This window comes from Pteropus alecto, unplaced genomic scaffold (genome assembly GCF_000325575.1).
Source record: "Pteropus alecto unplaced genomic scaffold, ASM32557v1 scaffold155, whole genome shotgun sequence".
Taxonomy (NCBI): Eukaryota; Metazoa; Chordata; class Mammalia; order Chiroptera; family Pteropodidae; genus Pteropus; species Pteropus alecto.
Genome location: NW_006438113.1, coordinates 392,093 through 415,580, shown reverse-complemented (window position 1 = coordinate 415,580; position 23,488 = coordinate 392,093). Strand labels below are relative to the sequence as shown.

Genomic DNA, 23,488 nt, shown 5'->3' with positions numbered 1-23,488 from the left:
CATCCAAGTCATAGCATGTATTGGTATTTCTTTTCTGTTTGTGGCTAAATAATATCCCATTTTATGTATATACCACAATTTATTTATCTATTCATCTGTTAATGGGCATTTTGGGTTGTATCCATCTTTTGGTTATTGTGAACAATGCTGCTACACACATCCATGTACAATCCAAGCTCCTATGTGGACATAGGTTTACATTTCTGTTGTGTTTATACCTAGGGTTGGAATTGCTGGGTCATGTGGTAATTCTACTTTTAACATTTTGAGGAACTGCCAAACTGTTGTCCACAGTGGCTATATCATTTTACAATCCCAGCAACAATATATGAGGGTTCCTATTTCTCCACATCATCATCAATAAATATTTTCTGATTTTTCATTGTGTGTATATTTATTTTTAATTTGGTCTAAACTGAATTTATTTCTTTATTTTTATTTTTTATTTTTCAATTATAATTGACCTTCAGTATTATTTTATATTAGTTTCAGGTGTATTGCATACGTGTTAGACATTTATATAATTTATAAAGTGATTCCCCAATTAGTCTAGTACCCACGTGGCACTATACATGGTTATTACATTATTGACTATATTCTCTATGCTGTACTTTACAGTCCTGTGACTATTTTAAAACTACCAATTTGTACTTTTTAATCCCTTCACCTTTTTCACCCAGCCCCCCATACCCCCTCCCATCTGGCAACTTTCAGTTTGTTCTCAGTATTTAAGTCTGTTTCTGTTTAGTTTATTTGTTCACTCTGTTCTTTAGGTTTGAAATCTGAGATTATGTGATATTTGTCTTTCTCTGTGTTAATTATTTCACTCAGCTTAATACCCTCTAGGCCCATCCATGTTGTCACAAATGGTAAGATTTTATTCTTTTTTTCATAGCTGAGTAATAGTCCATTGTATATTTGTACTTCTTTATCCAAGTGTCTATTGATGGGCACATAGGTTGCTTCCATATCTTGGCTATTGTGTATAATGCTGCCATGCACACAGGTTTGTACAGATCTTTACGAACTAGTATTTTGGTTTTCTGCAGATAGATACCTAGAAGTGTCATAAAGTAGTTCTATTTTTAATTTTTGGAGGACTCTCCAAACTTTTCTATAGTGGCTGCACTAATTTTCTCCACATTCTTGCTAACACTTATTGTTTTTTATCACTAAGTTTACTAAGCATACTTTTAACCACTGTTTTGAACTCTGCATCTGCTAGATTGTTTGCCTCTATTTTGTTTAGTTCTTTTTCTGGAGTGTTGTCCTGTTCTTTCATTTAAGACATGTTTCTTTGTCTCTCTACTTTGGCAGCCTCTCTGTGTTTCTTTGGAAAATGTTCCAAACCAATGTAGCAGATCAACTTAATACATAATCTCCCAGTCTTGGCTGGGTGGCCTTATGTAGTGGGTGTGCTGTGGGGCCCAGTGTCACAGTCTCCTTCATCACCTAACTGGATGCTTCAGGAATGTCCCTTGTGTGTGTTGTGTGTGCCCTCCTGTTGTAGTTAGCCTTGATTGCTGTTGGTACATCAATGGTGGGATTGACCCTCAGGCTGACTGGCTATGGGTACTGGCTGTGACCATAGCATATGAGCTGCTGTTTTGGGGCTGACCCCAGTGGGCTCTGGTGCCTATTAATATCACCCTTTGGGTATGCTGCTTGTGAGGCTAATCAGGTGGTGCTCTATTGTGGTCTGAAGCAAGCTACTGGGTGTGTTGGTTTTGGGGCCTCTTGGGAGGTGCTTCAGTGCAGGCCTAGGTCAGCTGCTACTTATGACCAGCCTGGGGCTACCTGGAGGAGCTAAAGAAGTGATCTTCTGTTGATTGTTGCCTGTGCTGGACATGGAGGTGCATGGGAGAGGCTACACTGGGAACTGAGGCCAGCTGCTACCTGTACTGGGCCTGACGTGTTTCAGCAAAATGCCCAGGGTACCCTGAGGCCTACTGCTGCCTGCCAGCTGCCCATAAGGCTCAGCTGCTGAAAGATCCTCAGGTAGAATGTGAGTTGTGTGAAGTAGGGTCTCAGGGAGTCATCAGGGTAGGGTAAGTGGTGTTCACCAAATTAATATGGATTCAGATTTGGCACCAGTGCTGAGCTTAGGGCCACTCAGCAAAAGGAACGGAACCCATTGAGGCCAGCCACTGCCCGGCTGTGGCCCGCAGATCCCTGAGAGATATCCAAGAAAGTCTACAGTGTGGGCTGGGGCTGGCTGTCCACCACTGAAAGAGCCTCAGGCAGAGAGTGAGTTTGGTGGAGCTGAGTCCTAGGGAGTCTCCAGGGTGAAGCAAGCAGAGTTCACCGTGCCAATGCACATTCAGATTTTTTCATAATGGGGGAGTGCTCAACATAGGAAAGATAGTGCCCACCTGCAGGCTGCATGAAAGTAGGGCTCAATACAGGGAGAATGGTGGCTGTCCCTCCAGCCCTTGCCCTGAAGCCAAACAACTCATTCTCTTCCTGTATGTCTCTAGTGCCTCACCAGTCATCCTAGTGGGTGTGAAATGGTATCTCATTATGGTTCTGATTTGCATTTTCTTACTGACCAATGTTGTTGAACTTTTCATGTGCTTGTTGGAAAATTTGTAAATCTATTTTGTATTCTTTGAAGAAATGTCTATTCAAGTGCTTTGCCATTTTTAATTAGATGTTTGTCATTGAGTTTTAAAAGTCCTTTAAGTGGTTGTTAAACCCTTGTCACATTTATGATTTTTGAATATTTTCTTTTATTCTGTAGGTTATCTTTTCACGTTAATAATGTCCTTTGTTGAAGAAAAGCTTTTAATTTTAATGAATTCCAATTTATAATTTAAAAAAATTTTGCTTTAATGTCAAATCTAAGAATCCATTACCAAATCTGAGGCCATGAAATTTATCCCTATATTTTCTTCTAATAGTTTTATTTCTATTTTTATTATTATTATTTTTTTAGGCGAGACAACCCTTGGTTGACCTCACAGATTGCAAGGACCTTGTCAGCTTACAATCCCTTATTTTTTTATTTTATTTTTTACGCTTATAGCACCTGGTCTTCCTAGGTGGTCTCGCATCCAAGTACTAACCAGGACCGACCCTGCTTAGCTTCCAAGATCAGACGAGATAATAGTTTTATTTCTAATATTTAGGTCTTTGATTCATTTCGAGTTAATTTTTGTATATGAGAGAGGTCAAACTTCATTCCTTTGTGGATATCTAGTTATCTTAGTGTCTTTTGTTGAAGACTATTCTTTCCTCATTGGATAGTGTAATGCATTGAATTGTGTCTCCCAAAAAGATATATTGAAGTCTTAACCTCTAGAATCTCAGAATGTGACCTCATTTGGACATTGGGTCACTGAAGATGTAACTAGTTAAGAAGGGGTCATACTGGTGTAGGGTGGGCCTTAATCCAGTATGATTGGTGTCCCTATGAGACATGGACACACAGAAGGATGACAGCTATCTAATGTCAGAGTCAGAGATGGAAGTGATGCAGCTGCAAGTCAAAGAATGCCAAAGATCGATAGCCACCACCAGAGGAAAAGTCGAGAAATTCTCCCCTATAGGTTTTGAAGGAAGCATGGCCCTTCTGACAGCTCAAGTATCCCCCAAATCTGTAGGACAATAAAGTGCTGTTGTTTTAAGCCATCCAATTTCTGGTACTTTTGTTAAGACAGCCATAGGAAATACCGTCTTGGCACCAGGATTGAAAATCAATTGACCATAGATGTTCTGGACTCTCAAGTTTATTCTATTGGTTTATGTTTGTATGCCAGTACCACACCATTTTAATCACAGTAGCTTTGTATTGTTTTGAAACTAAAAATGTGAGTCCTCCAACTTTTTCAACATTGTTTTGGTTATTTGGGATCATTTGCAGTTTTATATTAATTTTAAGATCAGATTTTCTATTTTTGCAAATAAGGCCATTAGAATTTTGATAGCAATTTTGAATCTATAGATTGCTTTGAGGAGTAATGCCATCTTAGCAGTATTAAGGTTTTCAACCTATAGACGCAAAATCTTTTTATTTATTGAGGTATTCTTTCTTTTAAATTGCTTTGTGGGTTTTGGTGAAGTCTTTCACTTTCTTAGTTAAATTTATTCCTAAATATTTTATTCTTTTGGATGCTACTGTAAATAGAATTTTCTTAATTTCCTTTACAGATTATTTGTATATAGAAAACAACTGATATTTGTGTACTGATCCTGTACCCTGCAACTTTGCTTAATTCATTAGCTCTGGTAGTTATTTTTTAGTTATGTGTTTATTCTATGGGATTTTATATATCATGTCATCTGCAAATAAAGATTGTTTCACTTCTTCCTTTTCAATCCGGGTGACTTTATTCTTCTTGCCTAATTGCTCTGGCTAGGACTTAGTACAATGTTGAGTAACAGAAAAATCCTTGTCTTGTTCCTCTTGAGCAGCTTTCTGTTTTCACCAGTTTTCACCAGTATGTTAGCTATGGTTTTCTCACAAATGCTGTTTATTATGTTTAGGAAGTCCCTTCTAGTCCTCAGTGGTTTATTGTGAAAAAGATCTTGAATTTTATCAATTGCTTTTTCCACATCTATTGAGATGAGCGGTTTTCTTTCCCTTTTGTTCTATTAATGGGGTGTTATTACTTTGATTTTGTTGAAGCACCCTTGCATTCCTACGATAAATCCTACCTGGCAATGTGTAATACTTATGAGCTGTTGGATTTTGTTAGTATTTTGTGTATTTGTATGTCTACATTCTTAAGAAATATTGGTGTATAGGTTTCCTGTGAGGTGTTTGGCTTTGGTATCCGAGTAATATTGGCCTCATAAAAGGTGCTAGGAAGTGTTCCCTCATCTTCTATTTTTGGATCAATTTGAATAGAATTGGGTTAATTCCTCAATTGGCCCAAAAATGTCAATAGTGTTTAAGGTGAGAAACTTTCTAAACTACATGTAAGGTTTGATAACAAGACAAACACAAAGAAGCCATCATTTTTTTGTGTGAAAAAAAAAAAAACCCAACAAATTCGTCAGACTTCTGTGACCTTGGATTAAGCAAGGATTTAAGATGATACCCAAAGCATAGCAACCAAAGAAAAAATTGGATTCTATTAGAATGAAAAACTTTGTGTTAAAGGACATCAAGAAAGTGAAAAGAAACCAATAGAATGAGGAAATATTTGCAATCCCATTTGAGTCATTTATCCAGACTATATAAAGAACTCTTAAAACTCAACAATAAAAAGACAACTAATTGAAAATGGGCAGAAGATTTGAATAGAATAAAAATATTTCAATTTATTGGAAGTGGTTATCTCTAGGGAGTAGAAAATGGTGAGGTGGTTCTATGAATTGAAGGGGAGAAGCTGTTGTTCACAGAACTATTTGGCTGTCTACACCAGTAATTCTCAATATGAGGTAACTGCCCCTCAGGGGACATTTGGCTATCTTTGCACATTTTTGATTGTCACAACTGAGGGGTGTTAAACATCCTACAGTGCACAGAATAGTTCCCAAAACTTACTTGGCCCAAAAATGTCAACAGTGTTTAAGGTGAGAAACTTTCTAAACTACATGTAAGGTTTGATAACAAGACAAACACAAAGAAGCCATCTTTTTTGGTGTGTGAAAAAAACAAAATCATAATATTCATATTACAAAGCAAAAAAAAAATTCTTCTGCAGTTTTCTGTGCAAAGTTCCCAGATATAGTTTATTTAATATGCCATGCCTTGACTGCCTTAATGCATAGGAGGGCTAAGAAAGCCTGCCAGGGATGTTTAGGAAATTTACTTAAAGCTTGCTGAGTTAAGATGCCAGGCTTTCTTTTTTTCAATTAAATCACCAATCTTAGTAAGAGTTGTCAGAAGCACTGTTTAAAAAAAAAAAAAAAAAAATCAATCTTTCACTTCTCATTTACCTCAACTTCATTCATCAAGCAAGGTAAAAACACATTCTAGTGTAGGGGTTCACGAGGACACAGTTAAAGTTATCGACCAGAATTTTCTAACTCAAAGCTCCAGGAACCAAAGTTGATACTAGTGCTATGTTGTCTTTATATAGCTAGCATGGACAATATCAATTTTCCAATATTAGTATCAATAACATATCAACTTTTATCAAATCTTTAAAGAATTACGATAAATATTCCCAGTATGTTAGCTAAAAGCCAAGACTAAGACTTATCATTTTGCTTTCATATGACTGGAAGCTACTGCTCCACCCAGATCTGTTCCAAAATATTCTGGAACTTGTTTTTATATGACTTTCCCAACATATTTTAGTGCTCCACATGGAGTGCAAGTAGATCTCAGCAGCTCAGGAAGGGCTCACTGTCCATGGGTCTTGTTTACTGCCTTTTGTGATGCTCAGAACCATGGAGAGGCAGAATGAGGACTAAAGAGTGCAGCTGAAAGTTATGCTCCTGGTTTGGCAGCTAATTGGTGGAATGAGGTCTAGAATCCAGTTCTGCTGATTATAGTTAGTAATCTATCTTTTTAAATTGATACATTTTGTGGCTAAATGATTAAAAACAAATCCCTAATCAATGAAACCTTCCTTCATAAAAAAAAAAAGGCACTACTAAAAAAACTACTTCAGTACATTAGCTTTAAACATTAGAAACTCTTCTCTAAGAATTGCATTGATATTGTCCAACAAATGAAACACAAAAGAATTCAAGAATAAAACTTAGGCAGCTCACAATATAGTGGAAAGTAATGTTATATTGGCGATTGTTTCAAAAATTTCAGAAACCCAACTGTACTTTTATCATGTAGTAAAAGAGTCACTATTAAATATAAAGACACAAAAAAGAAACATAAACTTTGGAAAAGGTAGACTTTTAATAACTGCTTTTATCACCAGGTTAAGTCATGCAGTTACAAAGTAGTTAGAAATTTCTGAAAGGATATTATTGTTAAAAAAAGAAAAAAGCTCATTTTTACATAAATAATATCTAGCACTTCATTGGGACACTACTGTTCAAAAGGCCCTGGCAAAATAACTCCCAAACACAACACTCAACCCCAGGTTGTCTTCAGGCCGCTGTTGAATGAAGCTGTGCATAGAATGCAAAGCCTCTGAAAGAGGACACAATGTCAGGGCGAGTTGGGGCCATTGGCAATGCTCAGAGCCGCCAGCCAGACTCCAAAGAGGGAGCCCAAGTGTTTTTTTTTTTCTCCCCCCTGGGACACTCTATTTGAATTATTGTTCAATCAGTCAACACAACAGATTTCCCAAAGAGGTCAATTAACATGATAAGGAAGTTACTGCATTCTTTGGACTATATGTCATGATTGTGATAAACTGTTAGTAAATTCTAACAGTGTTAATAAAAATAACCTCTGTCATTTGCTATTGAATGATATGTATGAAGATAACTCTCATTAGGCTTTTTGTTTTGCTGGACAATATACTATTGAAAAGCTATAAATGATACTGTTTTGTTATAAAAATACTAGCTTTTTTCATTCATTATGTTTATAGCAATTCACTGCTTGTGTCAAGGTTAGGCTTATTAACTGATTAAAGGCAATTTTATTACAGCAGCACGTACTTATTTTATTCTAAAAGAATAAAATGCATAAAGGAAAGTTTGAAATCTGTAAAATTGAGTTCTTTTGCTGAAATAAAATACCAGTAACTCACCTGAGGACCCTGCCATCTTCTGAAAATGCCACATACCTGCTTCTTAAATGTGTCAAACTTATACCAGATCTTAGACTTGTCTAGAGCTGAGGCAGCAAGTGACTGCCCTTGGACAACAGGTATTTTCCTGGGCTACAGCTCTGTTGAGAAGCAGCCACGGAGCAAGGCAGCACAGCCAGATAGAACAGACTTTTTTATTTAAAGGCAAAATACCCAAATGGCTCTCTGACACAGGTAATTTCAACTTTCATTCTCATCGACCTTTGTACATGATCCCCTAACCTTATTATCTTTTTTCTTAAGGGGCTGATTTAGGTTGACTTGTTGAGAATGGTGTCCATTATCTAATAAGTCATGAGAGAAAGAAATTTCTGTGGTTACATGTAAACTTCTGATAGGTCTACAGATGAAGAGGTGAAGAGGGTAGTGAAGAAGCTATAATCCATCTATGTAAAGGTCACGCCAGCTTCATGGTACACCTTGAAGACTTTCTCAATGGCGTTGACATAGGCAGCTGTTCTCAGGTCCAGTCCCAGGTTATACTTCATGGCTGTGCGCATGATTTGCTGAAATGAAGGAGAAAACAGTAAAGAACACCACAACTCAAGTATCTAGGCCATGAACACACAAGGCACATATGGAGCTGGTACAAGTTACCTGTTACCATTTCAGTGCAGGACTTGGTCAGCCAAAGAGAAATGACTTGGGCAATAGAATAACCTCTAGCCAGGATGGATTAATTCTCTGGAATTAAACAAAACACTGTCTAGGCAGTGGTAAGAAGTCACTCTTTAGAATTTTAGGTGTGAGCTGTCTCTGTGACCTTTAGACCTCCTGTTATTTAGAGTGAGTCCACTTGATATACTTTGTAATAATTTAAAAGAACTAAAAATGGAGTGACAAAAACGTCCTGGAGTTAGTGGTGATGGCTATAAAGCCGTGTGAATATACTTAAGGTTCCTAAATGGTATACTTTATGGTATGTCAATTATATCTCAATAAAAAAAAAATTAACACCACCATCTTCCTTTTTAATATGTTTGTGCTATTTCGATTTAAAGCCAAGTGGATAGAATCTGAACTCAAGAAGAAATTAGGAAAACTGGACTCAAACTGTGTTTAAGGCATTGAAATAAGGATCTAATGGTGAAAAAGCCTTTTATTTATATACCAAATTCTATAGTGAAGTAGCTTCCTGTAGCTAGAATGGAGTGGTACACTGATCGGCAATCTAGTTTGGCTGACTACTTGATATTTAGCTAACCACTATAAACATTACTCTCTCCTAACCTGGTATTATTGTTTATTTCCATAAGCCTAGTTAAACACTTAAGACTCTAAAAACACTGCTTATCATTTATGACCGAAAAAGATTGCGTTTTGCTACACACAAATGAGGAATATGTAAATAAATTGCTGTTTTCTATAGCCACATGCATAATCACAATCTGTGCTTGCGCACACACCATCTGGTGGCCGAAATGACACACAGTTGAGCTTCCCTTCTTGTCATTAGCAGAAATACAAACAGCATGTGTGCACGTACCCTGGCTGAGCGCTCCATAGTGTAAGCTAAACCAGAGTGCACGATGTCTTTCTCAGATGCCCCCTATTAGGAAAAAAAAAAACAAATTCAATAAAACTATACAAACACATGTTCACCTATATGAGCACAAAGGATTCTTAAGTCAATATACAGCCAGATAGAACTGTAAAGATATATATAATTTCTGTGCAATATCTTGATACCTAGTTAAGTAGCTGCATTTTAACCATAGTTTAGTTTTCATTATGTTTGACAGCAAACAAATACTCATGAAATATGATCATGGTAAACAATGAACAGAGAAAAGTATGAACCAAGAAACATGAGGGCAAATAGTGAGATCAGCACCGATCACCCATCTGAGATGCGACTGCACAAGAGCAACATATTATACTGTTCATGTCACAGTGCATTCACTTCCATTCCCCAGTAGAACAGGGATATGACAAAGGGCACAGAAAGGCATCTGGCCACCTCCAATAATAGCTCTACGATAAGAATCCCAACTGTATATTCAGTGTGTCACCAACTTTTAAAGCTGGAAGAATGTTAGCAATTCTAATTAACCCCCTAATTCTATTGTTGAAGAAATTGTCGACCAGAGAAGTTGGAAAAGTTTACATATAGCTATTTTAGAGCTGGGATATGACCCAGAGCCTTTGACCACCAAGTAAGCTCATCTCTTTCCTATGCCGATTATCTCAATAAATTGTCAATAGTTAATTTCTTGCAATAGATTCCGCTATCAGTTTTGTGTTTTGAAATGCTTTCTAAAATTTTAGGACAATTAACTATCACCATCACTTCTAATATGACATATGTAGCTATTAAACACAGATCCTGATATGCCAGATAAAAACTTAAAAAGTGGGTCACCAAAAGTTATCTATGCTGAACTTCATCCAATTAATACACTACTTAATTAAGAAGGTATATTTCTATAACATTTGTATCAAGCAAGAAACATTTGGATTAAACTTTGTTTTGTTCTACCAAGTTAGGAAAAGGAACTGGCTTTATAGGTGGAATACTGTTGTTTCTTTAACTCAATTCATCCACCAAACATTTATTGAGTACCTACTACATGCCAGGCATACTTCTAGGCAGTGAGGACAGAGCAGAAAACAAAATAATAAAAATTCTCTGTTCTCATGAAATATATATTCTAGTGAGAAGAGACAACATGTACTTGGACTTAAAACCATTAGGCTAAGTGAGATCACCAAAATTTTGAATTCAGAGAACTGGTTCAGAGACCAAGGCCTTCCAATATTAAGCAAGTGGAGAGCTGACAAAAATGAGCAAAAAGCAATGAAAAGAATATTTCACGGGGGAGTGATTACTGTGACAACAGCTGCTGACAGGTGAAGGAAGACGAGGACTGAGAAATAGGATTTGGTGAGACTGATGTCACTGGTTACTTTGACAAGAACTAAAGTTTTGGTGGAGTGATGGGAATAAAAAGTAGGCTGAATATAGAAGAACTGGAGACGGAGTATATGCAGAACTTAAGGAGGTTTGTTATAAGGGAAATAAATATGGCAATTTCTGGAAAGGGAAGTGGAATTAAGATTTGTTTTTAAGATAGCATTTGGTACATTGTTAGAAATGACTGAATAGAAGGAGGACTGATGATGCAGAAGAGATAGGGGAAGATTTGTTTGAGCAGTGCATTTGGGAAATTGAAAATAGGCCATCCAACACCCAGAACAAGGCTTGCGCTTAGAGGAAGCACTCTATAACAATAGGAGAGATGACAGAAGACAGGGCACAAATACCAGGAGCTGGGTACATGTGGAAGCTTTCTGACTGCTTCAATTTTCTCTTTGGATATATACCAGGCCATGAGCTGGAATGCACGGGAGAGGAGAAAATATACTACAACCAACCAAGAGAATGAGAAAATAAATGAAACAAGGAAAAGTAGCTAACTACTGGGAAGCTCTGAGAGCCTACTTGAGGTCAGTGGTCAGGATCTGAACAGTCAGCAGGGCTTCCTGCTACAGGGGTGCAGACATGGAGGGGGCAGAGATTTGAATTTTGTCAGGTTTCAGGTGTTAATAAGGGGTATGATAAGAAAGTCATCATAGCTGTCTTCCTAACTGCCAGGCTATCCTCTTTTCGTATTCCCTCTTGAGGTTTCAATCTGAGCGACTGCTAAATGCCAGTCAGGTGCTGGAACATGGGGTGACCACAGGGAGGAGCAAGAGGCCCATTTAAGAGGGGCAGCAGTCCTGCCAAGGCACTGTTGTTACTTGTGATGGAAGGATGTATGCAATTATGGCAGACAGAGGGGCTTTTCAGGGAAGGACACAGAGGTGCAGTGATACCTAAGCATGGAGAGGGTAGGGCATTTCAGACACAGGGACCAGAACTAACAGAGATATGTCCCTAGGAAAGAGGACAGTTCATTTAGCGGAACCATTTAGTACCCAGAGTGGCAAAAGCATCTTCTTCAAAATCCCTTAAACGTTTCCCATGTTTCAATATAGTCCTATTTTCCATGACTGAATAGTTCATAAGAAGATATATTATAACTTAGCCATTTTCCATATATATATATAAAACTGTTAAATCAAACCTAATTATAAAAACTGATTGCAAATACAGTTCCAATGACATCATCATGCATGAAGCCATTCCTTTCCTTTCGAATTATTTTCTTAGGATAAATTCCCAAAGGGACGTTATTATGTCAAAGGGCAGGAACACTTCAATAACTCTTCAATTTCTCCAAAGAGCTGCACCAATCTGCACTGTTATCAGAATAAGGGTACAACTGCTTCACGGCAGACATGGTGGATATAAGATCTAGTAATTGTTTTTGCTAGTTTAATACATTAAAAAAAAAACTTATTTTAATTTATATTTAATAGCAAGGTGTTAAATATTTTTTCTAAGCCTATTTCCTCTGACTCTGTTTTTGATGTCTTCAGCCATTCACTGGTGAAATTCTCTTTGTGATGTGTATGCACTATTAATATACTCTGTCAAAAGCTAATTAACATTAAAGAGCAGGTAGTGTGCATAAAATGCACACTGTCACAAGCACGCTTACCGATATCCTGTCTTGGAACTCTGCTGTGGGCACAATAGGAATAGTTCCACCGTGCTTTCCAAATTTTCTTTCCAAACTCTCTTGAACAGACACTATGAAAAGCCGAGATGAAGATTAAGACATTGCTAGTAGAAAAAATTAAAGTAGAACCACCAAAAGTTTTCCCAGACTATACCCACTATCCAAAACTAAGAGATTTAGAAACCTTTTACATTAACGACATGAAAAGGGTTAATCATTTAAAACTCAGTTAAAAAAGAATAAAGCACTTGGCCAAATTCTATATAAATGAGAATTTAGGTCACTGCTCTGTTTCCATAACACCCAATACTAGGGTTTTTCCTTGGCTCTTTAAAAAAGAAACTGGTGAGGGAAAAAGAACGGAAATAGATGGATCACTTCACCCAGATTCTGAGTGGGCTGAGTAAAGAAGCTCAGTTGGAGGTCTTGGTCTTATTTCAGCTTGATAAAAATTCTACTGTTAACTGTGAAGCCTATTCTAGTCAAAGGAAAACTATTCTCATCAGAAGACTGAAAACATTCTTGACACTAAATAGGCCTTTACTAAGAGCAACCAGAGTTAGAAATGGATGCATATTTTAGGAGTTCCTGGTTTAAAATGATACTCTTTCTATTACTAACTTGTAATTATGTTTTGGGAACATTACAGTACAGAACAAATATTTGAATATAAATATATTTGAGAGAGCTAATACATTGATTTCCCATAAAGAAACTATATATTTTTGGCCCAAGGCTCGAGACAAAATATAGTTTTCTGTCTTGACATTAATTTAAATTATTTAGGATTATGAAAAGGAAATTAGTCCTCTTAAGTGTGAGCTTTTTCCAGCCTTCTAGCTGGCCCAAAAGATTAACTGGAGAACAAGATCATTAGAACTTACTGAGCAAGTGGTAGTTAGAATCCCTTTCATATTTGAAGGTCAAACGGCCATAGCTGACATGATTTAGGTTCTTCAGCCACTCAAAGTAAGATACTGTCACTCCTCCAGCATTCAAGTACAGATCCTATATAAAAAATGTAACAGGAAGAAACCAAAGAAAGGAGAAGACGATGGTCTTAATAAAAAGTTTACAATAAACAGAAGAGCTCAATTTTAATATCAAAACAGATTAAGCATCCAACTTCCCAAATATATCTTAGATAGTATCAGGAATTTCACACTTAAATTTAACAAACACCCTTCCCAATCTATCGGAAGTTTTTTTCCATTTGGAAAAACAATAATTTTTTGGGGTTACTAATTAAGCATTTGATCCACTTTGGTTAGAGCCTTGTCTCCACCAAAGAAAATTTAACGCAAAATTGATTGCCCACTAACCACTGGATTAGATTGTCCATAGGGTGTCTCACCAGAAGAATAGCATTCCCTCTCCCACCGCCTAAGGGTAGTCTATTTCTGTTAAATGGAATTTTTTAAATGCTTTCAGCAAAGGGAGTTCTTCAAAATATATTACAAGTCTACACTAACTTCCAATATCCAATAACCTTTTGGTATTGACCCTATGCTTATCCACTGAAAAACCTAACACATGTTCCTCATATTAGCATTCTGCATAAAGCAACAGGGACATCTGAAATGAATAAGGTTAGGAATCATAGAAAATCTTCTAAGTTTAAGTTAGAATAGTATGTTTAGCACAATATACATTTATATAACTGGGTTCTTAAGAAGGCTAAACACATACTCAAGAACGAGCCTGAAGTTGGGAGAAGATGCTCAGGTCAATCAAGTGAAAATGAATAGGCTTATTATACTAACCGTACTTCTACTTAATTTTCTTAAAAGCAAAATTCACTGTAGCTTGGGAAACTTGCATTTCCCCCTTCTCCCAATTCTTTACAAAAGACAATTATAATTCTGAGTACATATAAAACTGGCAAACATGGATGACTTACTGGAATAACCATAATGTTCTTCTCCAGGAAAATCTTATCAGCTTCTGGAGTTGTTGGTCCATTGGCACCTTCGGCAATGATCTGTAAAGAGTCAGGAACATATAGAAATGCCAATAACACCATTAAATCCCCTCCACTGAGGGCAACAGATGTGCACATGAGTAGGGAGTTGTGGGGACAAGCATAATTCCAGTTTAAATCAAATTAATAAAAGTTATTTTGCTCTACATAAAGCTATTTTTCACCTTTCTATTTCCATAAATACTGTTTGGAAGTTGAGTTTAAGAGGAGACCCATGGTGATGGTTATACAACTTGGTGAATATACTAAAAACCATTAAATTGTCTACCTGGGTGAATGTATATTATATCTCAATAAAGCTGTTAAACAGAAACCCAGCAAGCACTTTTCTATGACCCTCAATGTCGTCCACACTGATAAGGCTAAACTCAGTCTCATTCTGCTCTTACCTTGGCTTTGATTTTGGGTGCATTGGACTTAGTCAACTGCTTCTCACTGGCAGCAGGGATCAATATGTCACACTCGGCTTCTAAGATGCTCCCTTCATAAACCTTCGCCTTGGGGAAGCCCAGGATTGATCCATGTTGCTGTAATTGATTGAAAATCAGAATTAACTACTATACCAGAGTTTAAATGCTTATGTTTAGTGCCAATGATAGGAAGACTCAGTTATCTTTAAAGCTCTTTGAGTTATATTTTAAAAAATAAGCAATGGAAATAGAATTCAATAAGACTTATTTCAGTTTTACAACATTCAGGGTAGTCAAACTGTTCAGATATTAGATTAACATACCAATTTGAAGTCTTCCAGTTCCTTTGGGTCAATACCATCTGGATTCCATATGCTCCCATCAGATTCACCAACACCAACACATTTAGCACCAAAGCGATGCAAATATCTCATAGAGTGTAGGCCCACATTACCAAACCCCTGTAAAGAACAATTACGCATGACACAAAAATCAAAGTCCTTGTACAGTTAGATGGTAAGAATCACATTCTGACCAATATAGCTAATATTCTGTTAGAATGCTCAAAATCCTTTTGTCAAAAGAAACAATGGACTAACTGGCTGCTCTTCAACAATACATTTCTATGTTTAAGAATGTGGAATCTAAGCCCTTTGTTATCTGTGATAGGGAGTCCTAAAGAAGTTTAGTTAGGTGCAGCCTTCTTGGTTCATAAAGAAATGGCCCTGTGTCAACCATACCACCCAAGTCCTTAGTCTGTGATGACCATATGTCCTATAGTCTTAAAAAAGGTAAGTCATTAATCGTGAGGAATATGAATTCTACTTTAAAGTAGCACTCGACTTCATTTAGATTCTTCTAAGTAAAATAATCAAATACCAAGCAAATTCTCTCTGGAAGTTGAAATGTGGATCATGTGCAAATTGTTCTGTATACCCGCCCTAACAGTTTAAGAGACTTCCCCTTCTGTATACAGTTTCAATTTAAATATTGACTAAAAAAAGTTGGTGATAGTGTATGTATCAGAGAAATACTTAAATTGGTTCTAGTCAAATGAATCACATTAAAGTTCAAACAATAAACGATGTAATACCATTTTAAAACTTAAGCGATTCAAATGAATCAAATTTTTAAAATCACAAATCTAAAAAAATTTAAAAACTTACTTTATGTATATCAGTTATTCTTTAAGAAGACAAAATTTTTTTACCTGAACGACAAATGTTTTATCTCCAAACCCGGGTGTCATTCCTAAAATGCTCATGTAAGAAGCTTCATTGATGAAGTTTTCAATCCCATGAAAAACTCCCCGGCCAGTAGCAGAGATCCGTCCATGGATTCCACCCTGACTGATAGGCTTACCAGTGACACAGGCATGGGCATTGATATCCTGTAAGAGAAAGACAAAACTTCAAAGATGAAATGTCAAGGACAATTTCTATGATGAACCAGTATAATGAAGGATTAAATTCAAAACACATTCTCATTTAACTCAAATATGCTCATCATGCTTTACTTTTCCAGATTTCTGTTCCTAGAAAATATGTAAAAGTAGACTATACTTTCTGATGGGAGAAACAAGGTTGTTTAGGAATTTAACATCAAGTAAGTATAATTAACAATTCACAAAAGTAGATATATTCAGCTTAAAACTATTTAAGCCCTAAGTCAGGGTAAATCCTAACCTAAAGTATCTTAAAAAACCTACCGTTAAGACTTGAGCATGTCACCAAAACAGAGTTTAAGACAGGAAGAGGCATTATGGTGTTTTTGAATGGGAGGACTCAAAGCTGTAAAATAGCCTTCTGCCAAACTAACCTACAAATTCAATAAAATGGCACTTTTTAAAAAGAACTTCAAAAGAAAATACTTAAGTTCAGCTAAAAAAGTGGGTTAGCAAAAGTACTCAAGGAAAAAAAAGACAATAATTAGGTGTCAGAACAATGTGGAATACCTACCCAAATAAAAATATCCATTACCCCAAAAATTCTATTTCTGGAAATTCAATTTTCTTTGGTATATTTAGTATGGTATCATTTGGGTTAAAAAAAAAAAAAAAAGGTGCATGTGGGTAAGACACAGAGGTCCACACCTATGTTTGAGTAGAGTACCTCTGGTATCAGCAGTTAACTTTGGGAAGTGAAGCGGAGGGTAGCAGTCTTCCCCATCACCTTTCTATACTCTGAGGTGATGATGTGCATATATTCTTGTTCAGAAACAAGTATAAGTATAAAAAAGAAAGGGCTCAGGAGGGCTTTCCTTCCAAGGCATCAAATATACTATAAACTGTAGCAATCAATGCAGAATAGATAATAATTAGCAAGACAGGAAAAATTACAGACAATTCTGTTATATATAGGAAATCAATATAAAATGAAGAAGAAATTTTACATCAGTGGCTAAAGTATGGACTATTTAATAAACTTGTTAAGGAAATTTGCTAACCATGTAAAACAAGATAAAGTGCCTTACTTCACTCCTTATCCCCTACCTCCCAATATATGTCCTAGCTGAGTTAAAAAGTGACTTGGTCTTTATACGTATTATTTAAATATTTTTTACAGAGAGAACTTAGAACTGTATTACTTGTAATAATTACCAACAACAAAAAAAAAGGTAAAAAAAGCAGTCTAGTCAAGTGATTTACAGAATTAGTAGTTTTCCCACAGTTTTCTTTCATGAATAATTAACACTTATGAATACAGAATTGCAAACCTGGTGCCAAATGCTTTTAAACAGTGGAAATGCAAATACTGGAGCTGACAGCAGCCCTGTCTGAGGTCAGGCATGGTGCCAGCTGCCAGCTCCCCAGCATACCTAATTGTTCTGGAAGCCCAGGGAGGAAAACTCACTTTCCCCTCCAACACTGGCTCTTTCAGGTGGTGCTAGACAAAAGGAGTTGTGTGGTTTAGGTTCACATCTGGAAATAAGTAACAAAAACTATGGCTTCCTTATCTTAGGTCCTGATTTTCCTATCATTTTAAGGAAAAGTCTTTCACCAGTATAGTCCAAGGTCTTAGTTGGCAGGGCCTCACAAAACTTTCTTTTGCTGTCACTATTGGGAATGAGCTACAAATAACAATATACTAACCACTACTTTGTACTATTATTTACTCTTGTCTTACTTAAAAAGAACAGAAGAACAAGAGACCATTCCCAGAGCTTATTTAACATAAAAAGGTGACAAGAAAAACATCCTTTTTGGGAATGGCAGTCAAAACCAAAATTCTTTGAAGTGTCTCATAGTGCTCTCCTGTATTATTTCAGGGGATTTGTGCAATTGACCTGATGTGGCATTTATAAATATTTATTTTTTTGTGCTTAATAACGGCTGGGTACTGTTAAGTGCAATATATTTTTATTCATTTAATCCTCATAACTGTCTCATTAAGTACTATCATTGTCATTTTACATATGAGGAAACCAAGGCACAGAGAGCTCAAGGCACTTGCCATAGGTCACGGAACTGGGGCATGAAGGAGCTAATTCTCGAATCCAGGCTGTCTGCCCATGCTTCCCACTAGACTATACCATCTCAGGAAAGGACACTGATCTCTAAAATTCCTCCTCTTTTCCAAGGCTGATCTTTCCATTATTAGGGCCCTTAAAAGAAAAATTCATCAGTCCTTTATTTCCTCGGAAGATTTTGCTACCACCCCATACTTCTCTTACATCACACCAATGAACCTGTGGCTTAAAGTCAATCAACATGCCAAACAACAAAATTCCTTTTCTCTGGACAACAGTCATCTCTCAAGTTGTCTTTTCTTTCTTAAGTGGAGGTTACTCTTCATGCTCTACTTCCCTCTCTCGAGGTGCTCTGCAGTCTGGTTCCCAGGGATAAACCAGTAGCTGAATTGGTCTCTCTTCAGAAATCCCACCCTCCCTCAACATCCACAACATGGAGCCCTCAGTGTTTCTCATTATTTTAAAACTGACTGCTTTCTTCACCTAAATCTCTCTTCCATCTGTCCATTTCTCTCCAGGGCTAGGGCATTACCTCTCTTTCTGGTCTCTGTATAGGCTCCTGCCCACAACAGTCCCATTCTCTGCCGCACAGAGTGAAGCTGACACACTTAGCTGTATCACACACCTGCTCACAATTAGTGCTTCTTCAGCTTCCCTGTTTTCAAAACAAAGACCAAAGTCCTGCTGTCACCTACAGGGCAATAATCTTGTCCAACCCTCTGCTGGCCTCTCTTACTCCCTATAATCTCGCTCTCTACTCTGGCTACCATAGTCTTCCCTCAGTCTCTCAAGTTCACCTCTTTTGCAAATCAGGACCTTTATCCAGGTGCTTCCTTTTGCCTCTAACACTTGCCCTGCCCTTCCCCTAGTTGATGTCTAATCATCTTCAGAGAGCAGATCAGAAAGTTACATCTCTAATGAAGCCTTTTCTGATCTTGCCTCCAAAGACTTGGTTAGGGTCCTATTATTCTTTTCATAGTACCCAAACTCCTAGTATCCATCCTAATTGTATTGATACCTTGCTTACACTTAGTTTTTTACATATAGTAGGTACTCCACATATATTTTTTTAAGCGATTGTCTTTTTCAACTCACTTTCTCTTCCTACTCCTTAAATGTTTGTTTTTCAGGGTTCCATCCCTTTCAGGGACAGAAAGCTGGTTTTTCTTCTTGTGTCCTCTATGAGTGGCACTGCTCCTGCTTAGCCCCTACACTCAAGTTCTTCTGGTTCTCTCTGATTCAACACTGTCCTTTTACTTGATCCCACACAGCCAATCCTGTCCTGCTGAGTCTGTCTCTGCCAGGTGCCAATGCTTCTCCCCAGTCCCTGTGGCTCTTGGGCTGTGAAGACAGGCACTGACACCATGTGAAGGTTATGTCTTTGCCCCAGTGCAGCCTAACATTGCATCCAGCCCGCCCTCCCCTAAGGAAGGGTCAGGATCCAATGCTCCCTTCTGAACAGTAGGTAAAACAAAAACACCAGGGCTTGATAATCTTTGTCCTAGTTCACTAACTTCTTCAACTCTTCTATAACCTTTCTAAATATTAAATACGCCTTACCTTCAGACAATCTGAGCTCACTGTTTCTCCACCTATCCCCCAAATCTCCACATGTTCAAATTCTACCCATTTTCAAACTTTAGCCCAAATACCTCTTCCGGGGAAAACTCTACCCTTGTAATCACACTATCTCCATACCTTATTTGCTTATGTGTCTTAATTCCTCTTTAAATGAAAGCTCTTAAGAGCAAAATCAGAATTGACTGCATCTTTATTTCCTTTCTAGTGTGCTGCCCTGGTAGGTGAACCTTCTTTGAGGATCCCATCCCAGCATCCAGGATAAGGTGGCATGTAAGGAAAAGCTCAATCTGTGTTCACTATATTTATGATTTAAGAATAGAGATAGAAGTAAAATAACATGCAAATCAAGATATGACTAAAGAGGAGGAGAAAAACCCAGTGAATTCACTACTTTCAACGTATAATACAAATTGTTATTTCTTGTAGGTAGCAAATCAAGCCCTTAGGCCTTTTGGTGGGTACTCACATAGTGCCCTATGGTGCTAGCATAGGTGTCAGCAATCCAGGACATCTCCCGCTCGCCTGTGCTCATGTCTGGGGCAGGCACATCAATGCCAGGACCTGAGGCACAGGGCAAGGGCATCACATACATTTTTAAGATAAACTCATCCCAAATACAAAGATCCTTGTAATTCTCTACAAAAAAGCTACCATTGCTAGGAAACTTTACATTTCATTTAGGTAACTAACTGAAGTCATATAAATACTTACTAAATGTTTCACTACCAAATTTATACACTCACAATGTTAACATGGAAATTTCTCCCACTGGCATTTACTTGATATATGTCTGTAAGTTAGCTATGCATAGATATAAGCCACTCAATAAACTTCGGAATGCGCAAGTTTAGGCAAATCAGTTTAGCTTCTCTTGACCTCAGGTTCCTTAAACTGCAATCAAAGATAACAATGCCATCTTGTCCTGATACAGAGGATTGTTGTGGCTAGTGAGTATACCTGTATGTGAAGGCACAGTAACATGATTCTTACTGGGAGTGTAAGCCCTCCTTAGCAAGTAGAAAAGCGGGGAAAAGATGCATTGGTAAAGCAATTGTGTTAAGTCCCATAATACTTTTACCATTGCAGAATGCTGCTTTGACCTATTATTCAAAGCTTAATCAGTATAAAGTTTTAGCTTGGCTTTCAATTTCTCAGGTTGCAGAAACTTAGTTTGAGGATAATTAAGTTCGCTCAAAGGCAGCAACAAGTAACAATGGCAACATTACTACTGAAGGCCACAAGGAGATTAAAATAGAATGTGTTACATGATGCTCACCTAAATCTGTAAAGGCAGGAATGTGTAGAAATACTTCTTTCAAAATATTAAGAATGAACGATGATTTACACCTTTGTAAATGACTTGGAATCATCACCAAAACGGACACGTGGAAAAAAAGCAGGGTTCATACAGCATGTATATAAGTATGTTCCTACTTACATAAAATTCTTTCCCTTTCTATATATTGATGTATAATATCTATACACATATGTCCATCTGTGTGTGTAAATGCGTGTGTGCGCGCACGCATATGTGTAGAGTTTGGAAAGATAAGCACAAATTTATTCACATTTGGATTTTAGCCTTGTTTACAACTTTCTATAGTTTCAATTCTATAATACAAACTTATTATCTTTATAGAAAGAAAAACACAATTTTAACAATGGTTAAACTATTAAGTCTCCCCCAAATAAAGTTCTTTCTAAGGACTATACTCAAGTTCTTTCTCTAATTTTTACACTTTAACCAGCAGAATAAGACATATTTTAATATTCTTCTACATTTCAAGGGTCCAGATCCTAAGTACTATACTTCTTCATATAAGCTGTGATGTAATGGATACAGAACTGTCATAAGACAACTTTGAAATGGTCAAGGTCCACTTTTTACACTCCGGTCCTCCTCCACCACCCAATATGTAACTCTCCTATGTCCTAGTGACTTTTCTTAGGCATCTTATAAATCTCATGAAGTCTAGCCACCCCAAACCCACATTGTACACTCTCCTACCTAGAAGGATTAATGCCATATTCTAGCCTTATCCTGACAAAGGGCTCTGCTGCTCCCATATGCTTATAATTTCCATTTCTTTAGAGGGACATACCTCAATTGGAAGTTAGCACAAATCTGTTTAATCATATTTCTTTCCTTATAAGGTATAAATATCAATTGCTCTTAAATCCTTCTAGAGGTATCTATGAAAGTATTGTTTGTTTTTAGCAGTATCAAGTGTTAAATAAGCTTGTTGTCTCAAGTAACAATTCTAGTTGGAGAAAGCTATTGTTAAGTGGCAAGTCTGATGTGCAGTTTTAAAATCAGAAATGTATGATAAATTGCTTCTTAAAGACATCAGTTAGTCTAGATATGCTAAGGTGAGAAAGGTCTCCTTATGCAAAGCAAAATTACAAGATATTATTATTAGGCTTGTGAGTTTTCTACTCTATACAAAATCAACATATAGAAATGTACAGATGACAAGTAATTCCTGAATTAAAGATAGATTCTTAAGTACCTTACAGAGAACAGGTCTGGAAATCTATACTTTTAAAAACATGTAATTACTCTTGGAATGAACTTGTCATCATTTGATTCTTAACAGCACATAAAGATGATGAAAAACTGGCTAAAAGAAATAACTGCTTTAACAGAACGTGAGCATGAGGGTAGAGCTGAAAGGGTAATTTTGGTGCATGCAGATACAGAGGAATGGAAGGAATAGAGACATCAGGTTATTGCAAGAGAACTTTTTATAAAGTTTACAAAGTAAAGGACTGTAGACCTAACTGTTTTACAGAGGTGATATCTAAACTCATACAATGGAATTAATGCTGACTTTTCACAACTAAAAAAAAAAAAAAACAAAAAACCCAAAAAACCCAAAACCCAAACTAAAACAAACAACAAAAACAAACCAAAAAACAAACCAAAACAAAACAACCCAGAAGAGAAAATAACACCTTTTAACCCATTCTGTTAGCCCGTCTTATCTTATCAAAGACCTTATGAGAAAAGAATCTTGCAGACCAATACCCCTTAGAAAAGCATCAAAAAAGATAAAAGATTTATGAATAAATTTTTAAAAAGTAGTATAAGACTTGTACACCAAAAACTACAAAACATCACTGAAAGAAATTGAAGACCTAAACAAATGGAAAGACATTCAGTGTTCATGGACTGGAAGACTTATATGGTTAAAATGGCAATACTCCACAAATGGGTCTATAGATTCAGTGTAATCCCTATCACCATCCCAGCTGATTTTTTTGCAGAAATTGAAAAGCTAATCCTAACTCATAAAAGGTGACAGGGCCAGGACTCAGACTCAGGGTTAATGCTACAATGTGAAACTCTGTGAAAAGAGAAGGCAAAAAATAACAGAGAAATGACACTAATTCCAAAGGTTTGCTCAAGACTAATTCTGTGCCCTGGAGGGAAAGAAAGACATCATGGGTCCTCTGTCTTAGACTACAAAGATTTCTGGGCCCAGAGGTCTGGTTTAGTTGCATTGTGGGTTATAATGAGGCTTTTGCATGGAAGCAAAGTAATCGAATTGCTAGTGTTTAAAGCTTTCAGTGTTACAATGAATCATTTTTAACCTCTGGAACTATAAGGTACTTGTCAATATAGAGAAAATTAAGCTGAATATACTCTGGATATGTGCAACAAATATAACTGAATAAAGTCTGAAACCACTTAAGACTATTAAATATATTTCAGATTTAAGCTCAGAGGAAACATGATATAAAAAATTGTGAAGGCTATTATCAATAGGCTGAACATGACTTCAATTCACAAATCTGGATGAGTAG

At 36.9% G+C, this 23,488-nt stretch overlaps 1 protein-coding gene across 1 annotated transcript in view; it reads right to left on the bottom strand.

The window, feature by feature from the left end:
* Nucleotides 1–6,792: 6,792 nt before the first annotated feature.
* Nucleotides 6,793–23,488, bottom strand: part of GLUD1 (glutamate dehydrogenase 1) — a 36,862-nt gene continuing 20,166 nt past the window's right edge. The window contains exons 6-14 of the mRNA XM_015592262.2: nucleotides 20,148–20,242; nucleotides 15,843–16,022; nucleotides 14,956–15,093; nucleotides 14,612–14,749; nucleotides 14,142–14,222; nucleotides 13,126–13,249; nucleotides 12,221–12,312; nucleotides 9,163–9,225; nucleotides 6,793–8,182 (exon numbers count right to left, since the gene is read on the bottom strand). Of these exons, the coding sequence (XP_015447748.2) occupies nucleotides 8,063–8,182; nucleotides 9,163–9,225; nucleotides 12,221–12,312; nucleotides 13,126–13,249; nucleotides 14,142–14,222; nucleotides 14,612–14,749; nucleotides 14,956–15,093; nucleotides 15,843–16,022; nucleotides 20,148–20,242 (1,031 nt within the window). The 3' untranslated portion in view covers nucleotides 6,793–8,062. The remainder of the gene's footprint in view (nucleotides 8,183–9,162; nucleotides 9,226–12,220; nucleotides 12,313–13,125; nucleotides 13,250–14,141; nucleotides 14,223–14,611; nucleotides 14,750–14,955; nucleotides 15,094–15,842; nucleotides 16,023–20,147; nucleotides 20,243–23,488) is intronic.